The sequence below is a fragment of the Pteropus vampyrus genome, unplaced genomic scaffold, assembly GCF_000151845.1.
Source record: "Pteropus vampyrus isolate Shadow unplaced genomic scaffold, Pvam_2.0 Scaffold419, whole genome shotgun sequence".
Lineage (NCBI taxonomy): Eukaryota > Metazoa > Chordata > Mammalia > Chiroptera > Pteropodidae > Pteropus > Pteropus vampyrus.
Window position 1 is genome coordinate 624,336 of NW_011889200.1, and position 15,108 is coordinate 639,443.

At 32.5% G+C, this 15,108-nt stretch overlaps 1 protein-coding gene across 2 annotated transcripts in view; it reads right to left on the reverse strand.

The window, feature by feature from the left end:
• Positions 1 to 2,525: 2,525 nt before the first annotated feature.
• Positions 2,526 to 15,108, reverse strand: part of RNF128 (ring finger protein 128, E3 ubiquitin protein ligase) — a 98,401-nt gene continuing 85,818 nt past the window's right edge. For both annotated transcript variants that reach the window (XM_011380979.1, XM_011380978.1), the window contains exons 4-7: positions 13,314 to 13,396; positions 12,346 to 12,442; positions 11,293 to 11,461; positions 2,526 to 3,960 (exon numbers count right to left, since the gene is read on the reverse strand). In XM_011380979.1, coding sequence (XP_011379281.1) covers positions 3,830 to 3,960; positions 11,293 to 11,461; positions 12,346 to 12,442; positions 13,314 to 13,396 — 480 coding nt within the window. In that variant the 3' untranslated portion in view covers positions 2,526 to 3,829. The remainder of the gene's footprint in view (positions 3,961 to 11,292; positions 11,462 to 12,345; positions 12,443 to 13,313; positions 13,397 to 15,108) is intronic.

A 15,108-nucleotide genomic window follows, 5' to 3' on the forward strand; every position in this document is an offset into this window, starting at 1 on the left:
CAAATAGCAATTCCAAATTCTGTGCCATTGAAAAGCTGAGGATGTCTCTCAAGATTTTACTGGCTTCTTATTTGAAATGAATTTCACAGGCTTAGTTGATGCTTTACAGTCTACAGAAGGTTTAGAAGCAGAAAGATTCAAAACAGGGGGAGCACTGCTAGAGGACAGCCATTTAAGGCTTTGCTACTCAAAACATGGACCCTGGACCAGCAATACCTGCATCACCCAGGAGCTTGGTAGAAATTCAGAATCTCAGACCCCATACTAGGCCTGCTGAATCAGAGTGTGCATTTTAACAAGATCTTCAGGTAATATGTACGCACATTAAAATTTTATATGCACTAATTTAAAGCAAATTAGATATTTGAAAATCAGACTGTACAACAAATTGGAGGTGGTTAATCATGTTTCCATTAAGACCTACACAGGCATCTTTTAAAAATAAGTTCTGTTAATGAATTTTAGATGTCTGAATTGCTTTTTTAAAGAAACGTTTATATCAGAATATATCCATTAAAATTTTTAAGGCAATGGTTGAGAACTGAAACATCAGTTGGAGGAGAAATTGCCACGATCTATGCTAAACCCTATTTAAATATACTACTCTCTAACCATTAAAATCTAGGTATGTTCACAAGTGTCTCACACTCATGAGATTGTATGTTTCTGTAGACAAAAAGTTAAGAACTAGTGGGTACCATTTTTCAAATTTTCCACTAAATTAGCTCAAAGGTAGAGGACAATGAACATTTATCTCTGGAGGTCAAAGGGCCCACCATAATAATGAATTTCTTTTAAGTCTCATGTAGTATATAAACCTAAATTTCACGTTATGTCTTAAAATATTTTAAAAATCCACTCCAAACAGAAAAGGTGATGAGCAAGGTAAATAACTCAAAATTTGTTATAGTCTAAGGTAATAAAATTCTTCCAGATCTTATAGAACTTAAAATATTTAGTAAATGAACAAAAAGTAGATATAGAGGGGTTGGGGAGGAATGTTCCTAGCATTACAATTGTATTTTTAAATGTATTTTTACTGATTTACCTGGGAACCATGTATATTCCTATTTATAAGATACTACAACCTGACTTCTGCTTAACTTACAAATGAACTCTCAGAAAACTCCTCTTAAGTTAGAGACTCCCTATACATACAAATATACCTACTGCCACTTAATCAGCTTGTATTTGATTATTACGTGAGAGTAATAGAGTCTGTTGTTCAAACTTTTTTATTATCAAAAATAATACCTGGAAGTATTATTCCAGTATAATGGAATAATACCTGGAAGTATTATTCCAGTATAATGGAGTATGGGATTCCTCTCCTTTGCATATGATATACCCAAGAGAATCAAAAACATACACAAAGACTCATGTGTGAATGTGAAAAGCATCATTATCCATAATGGCCAAAAAGTGGAAACAACCTAAGCGTTCATTAAGTGATGAATGGATATCCAAACGTGGAATATCTATACAATGGGATATATTACTGAGCAATGAAAAGGAACAAAGTACTGATGCACACTTCAACATGGATGAATCTTGAAAGTATTACGCTAAGTGAAAGAGGCCAGTCAGAAAGGACCACATATTGTATAATTCTGTTTATATAAAATGTCCAGTATTGGTAAATCTACAGAGCCAGAGAGCAGATTAGTGGTTGCCTGGGGCTGAGAATAGGAGCAGAAATTGACTGCAAATGGATTATGAGGGAACTTTTTGGGGTGATAAAATGTTCTAAAACTGAATTGTAGTGAAAGTTGCACAACTCTATACATTTGCTAAACATCACAGAACTGTACACTTACTTTTTTTAAATTAAAATTATTGAGGTGACATTGGTTAATAAAATCATGACAAAAGAACTGTACATTTACAATGGGTGAATTTTGGGTATGTAAATTATACTTCAATACAGTGTTAAAATTCAAAAAATTATAAAGTCCCCCCCCAAATAAAAGAACCCCTGTAAAAGTTGAAATAAGTAACCATCTAAGAATATAGGTCGAGTTTATTGTATGGCATCATACACACATATACCTGGCACATTGCCATATAAGACATATGTGTACCTTGGTTTGATAATCATGGTTCTGAGGTGTTCCAAGCATCTGTTTACTCTTAACATGTTTGACAAAAGAAAAAGATACACTTAACTCATTAACTGCTTCTCAATAATCATACTGCCAAAGAGAAGGCAGAAGGAAAAGAAAACTTTAAAGTAATAAAATGACCTTAAGTCTTGAGCAGTATAAAGATAGACTGGCATCAAGGTCTTTTCCTAACCTTATATTATTAGTGGTCAACCTTATTATTTACCTTGCTGAACTTTTAAAATAATTCATGGTAAGTGTAGGTATATTACAATGGTAGCAGTTTCTATGTAATGAAATATGTAAATGTACACCGTACTAGTTTTAGTTTTTATTGATCGGATATATCAATTACCATTTATAGCTAACCATTTTTTTCCTCCCAAATCTAAGCATATATGAAAAGTTAGTATATGATTACTAAACATCAGACACAAACTTTTATTGGAATATTTTATTTATATTTTATACTTAAAGAGAATCAATACAAATCAGGGCATATTTACAGCATTTCAAATCAGTGTACAAGAACGCAATGGTTTCATCCATTCTACATTTAGCAAACAAAAATACATATCTGTTCTGCTTTGGCCTAACTTCTGCTAGAATTTGCACTGGAAACAAAAGTCTAAAACCAAAGATGAGCCACATAGAATACAAATAAAGTGCATTTTTAAATAGCTCGATTTAACTTTGGTGGATGAAGCTTCAAACTTTATATTAAGGCACCTGGAATTCTCTCCCTCCCTATTCTTTTTCAAACACACGAAAGAATGCATTCACGAAATTTATAGCTACATGGACAGAATTTTAGTTTACCTAATGTAATTTTAGCCCATTTAGGTAAAATGTAAACTCGATTTTCAAAGTCAACATTATTTAGAAAATATTTTCTACAGAATAATTTCTGTAAACTAATTCATACACAAAGATCAATTACCGATTTTTGTATAACTTATCATTTTCAAGTAGTATGACAATTTATATACTCTGCTTTTGAAAATCTCATAAATAAAGTTTGAGAAATAGTTATAAAGTATTTTTGTAAGGAAACTTTTTATGTATAATCTTGTGTCAAATTGGTGTCACTAATATATCAATTAATCCAGTCCAGTCCATATTCTCTGACAAACTATGCTTGATACTTACATGAAGTACATTTAGCCTAATTTTAAAACAAGAAATAATTAAAATGAGTATTTTGCTTTAATCTTATTTTATCAACTTAATGTAGTTTAAATAGACATTTCATGGAGTAGTAGCCTAAGTTTGCATTGCTTTTTACAATACAATTCCAGATCAATATAAGCACCTGGAGAAAAACCCTGACACATATAGCCCAAGCTAAAGTAGTAGTATTTTTAATTAAGATATTATCATAAAATAGTGATTACAGCTACTTCACATTTTAAAAGCAATATGTTTTTATAAGAAAATTGTTATAAATGAAAAACATGACTACTTGAAGACAGTTTTAAATGTTTAAAAATCTTGCTATCACTAGTAAGGGGAAACTTGCCTATGAAAAACATTATAATGAGTTCGTGGAAAAAAGTTAATAGGTTAAATATTTTAAGCCATTTAACTATAGCATAATATTAGTCATCTCAGAAGTACTTTATCATTCTAACTTTATTAAGCTCATCCAGTTCATTAATAGTAAACTAGGCCCTGATTGGTAGTCTGTTATTACTAAATGTTCAAGTTTTCTATTAACATAGATTTTATTATTTAATTTCTCGAACAGCAGTCTCTTGATTAGGAGTTTCATCTTCTTCAAAGGTTGGGTTGTCAACATGAGGAACAACATCCACTGCTACAGAGCTTGCTTCATGGTTTACCAGCTGCAGATTTTCATCTTTAGAAAGAAATAGCAATTTTAGGGTGATCTTATCCCTCTCTTCTTTCAGAGAATATTTGACACTCACGTCTAAGAAGCATTTCTTGTCTAATTCCATCATACTCTGATTATTACATTCATTCCCTGATCCTTGAATAATTATATGATTTATGCTATGTCTTACATAAAGCACATACGGCATTATATTGATTTACAATTATTTTTCTTGACTGACATGTGTGCTTAATTCTACCTAGATTATAGCCTCCTTAAGAGCAAAGTTATGTCTCTCCTTCTCTATCCTAAATATAAGTTCTTAAACCTAGCTTTGTATTTCAATCAATTTTTAAAAAATTACTTATGCTTTTTCAAATGCATAGACACACAAAACAAACAAACAAAAAACAACCAGGAATTTGGAGAAGAGTGCCTAAAATGGAATACAAATGGTAACAAATGAACAAAATTATATTACAGATGACATATATATAACCATCCTTAAGAGAGTGGGGAAGAAAAGAACTAACTTAAGTAACTTTGGAAAATAATATTTTGGCTATATCCCATAAGGCTAAGAAAAAAAGAACTGTATACTAGTTACTGAAATTGTTTTTCACAGGGCTGTGAGTTAGCAATGTTGAAATTATTTTATGTGTGTTCTAGGATTGAACAAATAAGTAAATATATTGTAGAAAATGAGAGCCAGGTTTTTCACTGTCAGAGAAAGAAATTACAAATAAAGAAAAGGGAAGGCTAGAACAAACTCTGTGACATTGGATTGAAATTGGATGTATCAGTACAAACTCACTGTTTTTCAGATGACAAATAGACAGACAGACAGACAGACAGACACCTCAATAGCAATGAGCACACCTAGTGCCCAGATCTTGGATTGGAAATACTGTTCTACAATAAAAGCCCCTTTGAAGAAATGTTTGATTCTAGGGTTAGGGCAAGGAGAGCACAAGATTAACTTAGATTCTAGCCTAAGGATAAGCAACTACAGCCTGCAAGCAAAATCCATAGCTAAGGGTGCTTTCTATATTTTTAAAAAGTTGTAAGACAAACAAACAAATGAAATACAATAGAGGCTTATGACCTTCAGAGCCTAAACTATTTACTATCCAGCCCTTTACAGAAAATTTTTGCCAATCCATGGCCTAAAACATCTTGTGGTGCCAGAAAGTAAGGAGGGGCTCCAAAAAAAAAAAAAATGGGACCTATTGAAAGAAAATGGAAACCAACTTGAGGGAATTCTCAATGACCAAATCTAGGACAATCTAAGCAATGAATAAATCATGAGAGTTACAGAATAAAATAAATATCTATGAGTCCATACTATTATAAACAAATAATTTATAATAAATGGGAAAAAAGGATAGTTCTTCCTTAAAATAAAAGCTTAGTTAATATAGAAAAAAAGAATGGGAATAAAAAAGTAACCACTGGCACATACTTCATAATAATTATTGCAACAAAGAAGCACCAATAATTGCTAAAATTAGTGGTAAAGGTATGATGAGAAACAGGATATTAGCATAATCTCTTAGTGTCTCTCTATAAGGTAATTAATAATTATAACAGTAAAAATAGTAACTTTAAAAGGAGAATCTTGGCAGACACCATCTTAACCAAATGAGCAAAGCTAAAATCATCAATAATAAGACATGGACATCATGTGTCTCATTACATGATGTGAGGTAGAGAAGGGCACATCATTTCTGTGGTATTTTTGCCTAAAATAGAAAAGGACAATTAATTTAATCATTGGGAAACAGCAGACAAGACAAATTGAAGGGCATTCTACAAAATAACTGACCAGTAGTCTTCAAAAGTGTCAAGGTCATGAAAGACAAAGACTAAGGAATAGTTGAAGATTGGAAACTAAGAAGATATTATAATTAAATACAGTGTGGATCTCTGAACAAATTGGGTATAGAAGGAACACAACCAAACATAATAAGGGCCACAAATGACTAACACAGCTAAATCTTGCTCAATGATGAAAAGCTGCAAGCTTTTCCTCTAAAATCTAAAACAAGGCAAGGGTACCCACTCTCACCATTCCTATGCAACATACTATTGGAAGTCATAGCCAGAGGAATGTCAAGAAAAACAAATAAAAGCCCTCAAAATCAAAAAAGAAGTAAAAATGTCTCTGTATTCAGATGACATGACCTTGTATAGAGAAAATGCTAAAGACTCCACGAAAAGACTATTAGAACTAATAAATGAATTCAGTAAAGTTGCAGGATACAAAATCAACATACAAAAATCAGTTGCATTTCTATACACTAACAATGCAATATCTGAAAGAGATATAAAATTCCATTTACAATAGTATCAAAAATAACAAAATACTTATAATTTTAAAAGGATATAAAAATCCTGTACAATAAAAACTATATGACACTGATGAACAATATTGGAGACACAAATAAATGGAAAGACCCCATGTTCATGGAACAAAACAATCAATATTATTAAAATGTCCATACTACCCAAAGCCATCTATAGATTCAGCACAATCCCTACCAAAATTCCAATGGCATTTTTCAGAGAAATAGAAAAAAACACCAATCCTAAAATTCACATGGAACCATAAAAGACCCCAGATAGCCAAAGCAATCTCAAGAAAAAGAATGAAGTGGGAGGTATCACACTTCCTAATTTCAAACTATACTACAAAGCAATAGCAATTAAAATAGTATGGTACTGACATAAAAAGACACATAAATCCATGGAACAGAATTGAGAGATCAGATATAAACCCATGCTTATGCAGTGAACTATTTGACAAGGGAACCAAGGACACTCGATGGGGAAAAGATAGTCTTTTCAAAAAATGATATTGAGTAAACTGGATATTCACATGCAATAGAATGAAACTGGATCTCTACCTTACAGTACTCACAAAAATGAACTCGAAATGGATTAAGGACTTAAACATAAGAACTGAAACCATTAAATTCCTAGAAGAAAACAGGGAAAAAGCTCCTTGACAATGGTCTTGGCAACATTTTGGGGGGGATATGACACCAAAAGCACCAGCAACAAAACCAAAAATCAACAAGTGGGTCTATATCAAACTAGAAAGCTTCTGCACAGCAAAAGAAACAATCAACAGAATGAAGAGGCAAGTTACAGAATGGGAGAAAATATTTGCAAACTATTTATTAGATAAGAGGTTGATATCCAAAAAATATAAGGAACTCATACAACTCAATAGCAACAAGACAAAATGAAAAAAACAAACAACCTAATTTTTAAAAGGGCAGAGGAAATGGATATTTTCCCAAAGAATATGTACAAATGGCCAACAGTTACATGAAAAGATGCTTAACATCACTAATCATCAGAAAAATTAAAACCAAAACCAAAATAAGATATCACCTCACACTTGTTAGAATAGCTATTATCAAAAAGAGGTGAGTGTTGGCAAGGATATAGTATAAAGAAAAACCTAGTGACTGTTGATGGGAATGTAAACTGGGATAGCCACTATGGAAAACAGTATGGAGATTCCTCAAAATATTAAAAAATAGAACTACCATACGATCCAGCAATCTCACTTCTGGTTATATATCTGAAGGAAATTAAATCACTATTTTGAAGAGTGATCTGCATCTCCATGATCACTGCAACATTATTCTCAATAGCCAAGACATGGAAACAACCTAAATGTTCACTGACAGATGAATGGGTAAAGAAAATGTGATTACATATACAGAGTATTATTCGGCCATGAGAAATAAGAAAATCTTGCCATTCGCAACAACATGGATGGACCCTGAAGGCACTGTGCTAAGTGAAATAAGTTGGAGAAAGACAAATACAATACAATCTCACTTATGTGTCAAATCTAAAATAAAAAATATAGCCAAACTCATAGAAACAGAGAGTAAGATGGTGGTTGCCAGGGGATAAGAGGTAGGGGAAATGGGGAAATGTTGGTCAAAAGGTACAAACTCCCAGTTATAAGATGAATAAGTGCTGGAGATCTGATGTACAGCATGGAGACTAGTTAACATTGTATTATATACTTGAAATTTGCTGAGAGAGTGGATATTAAATATTTATAATTAATGTGAGATGATGGTTTTGTTAACTAACATTAATGTGGTAATAATTTTGCAATATATATATTAACAATATATGTATTATATGTATATTACACAATATATATATTAAACTTACACAATGTTATATGTCAAGTATGTATATCTCAATAAAGCTGGGGGGAGAAAAAGAAAAAAAAGGAAATGAAACATGGGATCTTGGCACAGAAAAAGGACATTAGTGGATCAATTGGTGAAATTTGAGTAACATCTGTAGTTTAGTTAATATTTTATCAGTTAATTTCCTGTTTTTTATAATTTATTTATTTTTTATGGCGACATTGGTTAACAAAATCCAATAAGTTTCAGCTGTACACTTTAACAGTAAGGTATATATATATGTTTACACTGTGTGTTCATCTCCCATAGTTAGATTTCTCTCGGTCACCACAATTTCCTGGTTTTGATCATTGTATATGGTTATATAAGATGTTAACATTTGGAAAAGTTGGGTGACAGGCATTCTCTGTACTATTTTTGAAACTTTTTTTAGTCAGCCTGAAATTTTTTGAAATTAAATAAAATTAATAAAATTTTAAAAACCTGTTCTTGGTCCCTACACCTCACAGATTCTGATTTAACCATTTTGGGGTAGAGCCCAGGCATCAGTAATGTTTAAAGTTTCATCGGGTGATTCTAATATGCAGCCAGGGTTAAGAAATAAGGTCCTTATTCAGTGGTTCTCAAAGTGTGGTCCCTGGACCAGCAGCATCAGTATCACCTGGGAACTTATTAGAAATGCGGATTCCCAGGCTCCAGCCCAGACCTACTGAGTCAGAAATTGGTGGTAGCCCCACTGTTTTAACAAGCTCCCCCAGGTGACTCAATGTATAATTAAGTTTGAAAAAAGAGTGCTCTAATAGAATTTAACACGGTGATAGGACACACTGATATGAACTAATCAACTATGTTTACGAAGTTATTTAAATCAACTATCGCCATAATAATCAATGTTTAATGGCCAAGATATCCAAACTAGTAATACATAATCACAGATAAATCTATTCTAGGTGGTCATTCATTCAACACTGATTTGAGTGTCTATTATGTGGCAGGCTGTGTTAGGTGCTGGATACACAATAGTGAGTAATAAGATACTACAATTCAGTGCAACAAGTACAATAACAGAAGTTCTATGGAAGTAGACAGTAGGGCCACACATGCGAGTCAAGAGAGGCTTCGCAAAGCGGGTCAAGTTTTAAAGAAAGAATAGGAGTTAGACTGGGCTTCCCTAATTTCTTGTGCGGAAGAAGAGTGGAAGGAATGGGCAGAGAGAAGACAGTGGCTCAAACTATGACCATGGAATTATAAGTTGGAAATTAGGGGGTGGATTAGAGATAAAGGATATTGAATCAATAGGAAAGGGGAGAGGGAAGAATCAAGGATCTCCCTAGTTTCTGGTTTGAGGCATTTGTGTGCACATTAGTACTATTCATCCAGATAAAAAATACAGGAGGAGGAACATAGGTCATCATTTCATTTGCTTCTCAAATTCTCTGCAAAAACTGTTCTGCTTACCACCCTTTCCCACAAAGAAGAGAGAACAAAAAAAGTAGGTTGGAACTTTTTCTAACGAGCCTAGCAATAAACTGAATTATCTTGTACACTCTCCTTTATCTTCACTGAATTCTATTACCACACAGTTATGAGAACAAAATCTCATCTGGGGCAAACAGACAATGACTCTCTATTATAGGTAGAATAATCCAGAGATGAGTAAGATTCTTATGATGACTTTGTACCCTATAATATGTCTGAAGATTAGATTACTTGCGATATGAGGTTGCAGTTGCATGATAGTATTCCTTGTGACATCTTAAGAAATGGTATTACATGGCACTGATAAGCCTACAGAGGACAAAGGTTTATGTCATAGGAAGCTGATATTTGACATTTTGCAAGTCATCTTGACATTTAGTTTTTCTTCTACTTGCATGTCGGAATTAGGTTATCTCAAAATGAGGACTGAGAAAAAAATGTTCAAACCATCAAAAACCATGAAAAAGATGGAAATTAAAGAAAGGGAACATAATTTGTTATAGGAGTTTTCTCTTTCTAAGAAAAAAAGTAAACAGAATTCACTAAAATTTCTTTATTGCCACGATATCACTAAGCTGTAATACTGATTCACATGAATTCTGAAAATAATATACAGTAGTCCTCCCTTATCTGCAGGGTATATGCTCCAAGACCCCCAGTGGATGCCTGAAATTGCAGATAGTACTGAACCCTACACATATTATGTTTTTTTCCTATACACACATATCCATGATAAAGTTTCATTAATAAATTAGGCATAGTAGAGATTAACAACAACTAAGAATAAAACTTTATAAAAATATACTGTAATAAAAGTCAGGTGAATGTGGTCTCTCAAAATATCTACTGTACTGTACTCACTCTTCTTGTAATGATGTGAGATATGATCAGATGAAGTGAGATGAACAATATAGACATTGTGACATAGCATTAGGCTACTATAACGGTTACTTAACGTAAGCACTCTGCAATACCATGATAATCATCTGATAACCGAGGTGGCTACTAAGTGATGAATGGTTGGGGAACATGTGCAGCATGAGATTTCATCATGCTACTCAGAACAGCACACAGTTTAAAACTTATTAATTGTTTATTTCTGGAATTTTCCATTTAATATTTTCACATGGTGGCAACTGAAACCACGGAAAGTGAAACCGAGGATAAGGGGGCACTACTGTGTTTAATTTTAGTTTGCAAGGTTTGTTCATTTCATGGTAAATAATCAACAGGTGGCAGCACACACCATTCTTAAAGTTTTGATCTGTGCAAAAGATTGGTTCCTAAGTTGTGTATAAATCAAGCTTTTGTAAATCAAATTTTATCTTATCATTTCAGAACTTCTTTATCTTAATTTCTGATTGATCTGCAATAAACAATGGCTTCTAAAGTTTAAAGTTACTCCTTAGACTCTGTAAGTTAATAAGCCAACACTTAAATGCATCAGAGAGAAACTTTCCAATAAATCGTTTTCTTCTGTGAATAATCCCCACTCCTGATGCATTTCATCTATTTCAGGTACATTTGAATACATATATATTAAGTTAAGGTAAGGGTACATCCTGTATTGCATTATTGTTCATAGAAAAAATCTGAAATGTGTTAATGGGTGAATGAAACAAATGCTAAAAAGCAGAAGTATGATCCACAATTGATCATTTGTGGGACACTTGAATCTCAGCATGGTGCTTACTTGCTGACTGCATGTGTTCCTCCAAAGGTGGTTCATCTGCTCCCTGAACTGAAGCATATCCAGAAGATGCAGTCTCACTGCGATTATCCTCTTCATGAGGAGAGGCACTATTGGATGTTTCATTGGATACAGGGATTTGTATAGACACTGATCCATCTTCAACATCCACCTTTGGAAAGCATTTGAACAAATTAAAAGACTCTCAGTGTACATGCTTTTCCTTGACATGTGATTACAAAGTTTCTTCATAGGTGACTTATTACAGTAATGCTTTAAACCTTTTAAACCTATAATCCCTTTTGATAATCACAAAAATCTCTTGTTGGTCTTAGCCAGAGCAGTTAAAAAACTGGGTCCATGAGTGGGGCAAAAGATGTTACAAGCAGATTGTCATTATATCTGACATGTTCATCTGGATGATCCCAGCACTTCATAATATAATGCCTGGTACAAGGTAGGCAATCAAAAAAAAAAAATCTCATGCTGTTCCCTAGGGGAATTGAAAATCACTGTCTTCTACATATCTCTTCAAATCAGGAAGATTTTGTTGAGCTTAACTTTCTGTTGCACGCATTGTGAAAGACGTAGTTTTTTATTCATTTACCAAATATATTTTTTTAATTTTTTCTTTTTGATTAGAGTTGACATTCGATATTATTTTATATTAGTTTCAGTTGTAAAATATAGTGGTTATTTATTATACTTTCTGAAATTATACATGTTCATTTAACTACAAATTTGGTTGCTATGCAATAGTAAGAGAGTAAAAACCAGGATGGTGTATCAGAAGTCAGTTGGTAGGTTATAGGGTCATTACTTCAAATTCTGACCAAAAAAAGTACATTTGAGGAAAGAGAGGAAGAAGGAAAATGGAGGTGGTTCAACATGGCACCTCACTGTCACTATGATGTAAATACGTCTACCTTTTGGTACAAACTGTAAGTCTAACACATTGCATAGCTAAAAAATAAAGTCGTTATTTTCCCAAAGGCCCAGGTACATAAATAACACACTGCTTGAGCTCCTTCATATAAATAGTTTCGCAATGTTTACCTCAATTCCCAAAGCTTTGAGAATATCACATTTGCACATGGGGCAAGTCCTATGTTCTAACAGCCATGGGTCAACACATGTCTTATGGAAAATATGGCTAATGAAGGAAAAAAAACACACAATTTAGTTATCGACTGTGAAGTAACAACAACACTTTTCCTAATACACTAACAGGTTACCCCGTAATTTCACTTAGTCTTTTAACAGAGGTTTTTTTTTTTTTTTCCTTTTATATACACTATTACAACATAAATACTAAGAGGGAGACACAAAAGCAAAATTTAGAAATTTCATAATATGGTATTTTTAAATATAAAAGCCTTATTTACTCTACCTTCAAAAGAAATAGTTTCAGTACTAATTACTTGAAAAATGGCTAAGATGCTACCTGACCTAAAACTTTGTTCAGTATTTCAGATCTTAATTATCTTGTCATTTCCTAACTGTAAAATGCCACAGTTAGTCATTTGCAATAGAATAGTATAATATAGTATTGAGTAAAACATAGTGCTCGATACATTCCAAGAGCACCACTATTTAATAGGTAAAAGAAAGAATGTTAAGAACAACTTTCAGGAGAAGCATAATAAAAAAAGAATAAAGACTTCCAAATCGGTGCAAATAAGTTGATTTTTTTTTTCTTAATAAGATTGTTAGAAAAAATTGAAATTAAACAACCCAGTATGTATTAGTATATAAATTATATATATATGTAAAATTGTGGTGCTGATTAGGTTCTCAGTTTTATATAGAACTCGTTTCCAAATTGTACCATATTATGGAAACTATATAATTAGCCTTATACCAATTTTAATGATATTAAAAAATAAAGTATTCTCCTATATTTAAATGAAAATAAAAATACTTTATTTACATCAATTTAGAAACATTCAAAATAGTTTCCCCATTACAATAATTTTTGTAAATCAGCTATTTTTATTGATGATATAAAAGAAAATCAAACTTACTTGCAGGTTAAGATGCGTACCAAATCATTTGGTTTATACAGTTCAATACACACAGCACAACTATCTCCATCTGGGCCAATTTCCTATGAGCAAATAGTTATTGTTACTCTGATGGATAAGAAAAAATACATTAAACTACAGAGCAAGATCAGAATATACATGTATTTAAATTACATAAATTCCTATAGAAGGAAGAACATCATATCACTAAATGACCATGTTTCAATAAGCAATTTAAAATTATTTAGACTTAATTGGGAAAAAAAATTATCTGAAAAAAAAGTCAAACTTATAGAAACAGAGTAGAAAAGTGGTTGCCAGGGGCTGTGGGTGGAGGAAATAGGAATAAGTTGGTAAAAGGGTATAAACTTTCAGCTATAAGATGAATAAGGTCTGAGGATCTACTGTAAAACATGGTGACTAAAGTTGATAACACTGTATTATACAAATTGAAATTTAAATAAAATTAGACTTAAAACAGGTAAAACAATAAAGTCAACCAAAAGGGGCACGGCACAAAGAGAAACATGGAACATTGATTTAAATTGTTTTTTCTGGTTTTAAAATTTACAAAATGCCATTTGAATGCCACATTCTAAAGCTGTATTTTCCCATTTAAAGAAAAGTAAGATATAATTCACATACAGTAAAATTCACTCTTTTAAGTATACAGTTTTGCAAGTTTAGACAAATATGCAGTCACTTAATACCCACCACAATCAAGATACAGTTCTATTACTCACTGCAATAAATTCCTCTGTACCACTTTATAGTTAACCCCTACTTTCACTACCACTCTCTAGCAACTACTATTCTTTTCTCAATTCCTACAGTTTTGGCTTTTCCAGAATATCATATAAATGGAATGGTGCATTACCTAGCTTTTGAGTCTAGCTTAACAACGCATTTGAGATTCATTCATGTTGTGAGTTCTCAACCCCCTTTATATTGCTAAATAGTATTCCATGATATAAATGTACCACAGTTGTTTTTCCATTCATCAATTGAAGGACATTTGTGTTCTTCTAGTTTTTGGTAATTATGAATAAAACTGAACAATTGTGTACAAGTTTTTATGTGAACATTTGTTTTTTTTCCCTCTAGGGTAACTATCTAGTAGTGAGATTGCTGGTTTTTTTGGAAAGTGTATGTTTGACTTCATAAAGAACTGCCAAACTGTCTTCCAGACTGGCTGTACATTGTATTCTTACCAGCAAATGCATGAGAATTCCAGGTGTTCCACATCTTGACCAGCTCTTAATATTGTCAGTTGTATCAGCTTTATGCATTCTAAGGAATGTGCTGTGGTATCTCACTGTGGTTTTTATTTGCATTTCCTCAATGACTAATGGCGTTGAGCATCATTTTATGTGTTTTGCCATCCATATATATTCTTTGGTAAAATGTCTGTTTTGCCCATTTTTCACTAGGTTACTTTACAACTGTTGAGTTTTGAGGATTCTTTATGTATTCTGGATACAGCTCTTTATCAGATATGGGGTTTGAAAATATATTCTCCCAGTCAGCCACTTGTCTTTCCATTCTCTTAACAGTGTCTTTCAAAGAGCAAAAATTCTTAATTTTGACAAAGTTAAATGCCTCATTTTTTTCTTTAATGGACATATTTTTTTGTGTCATATCTAAGTAACTTTTGCCTAACTCAAGCCATGGAGATATTTTTCTACAAATTTTTCTCCTAAAATTTTTATCATTCTAGGTTTTATATTTAGGTTTGTGATGAATTTTGAATTATTTTTTACAAATGGTATAAAGTATGAATTGAGGTTCATTTCTT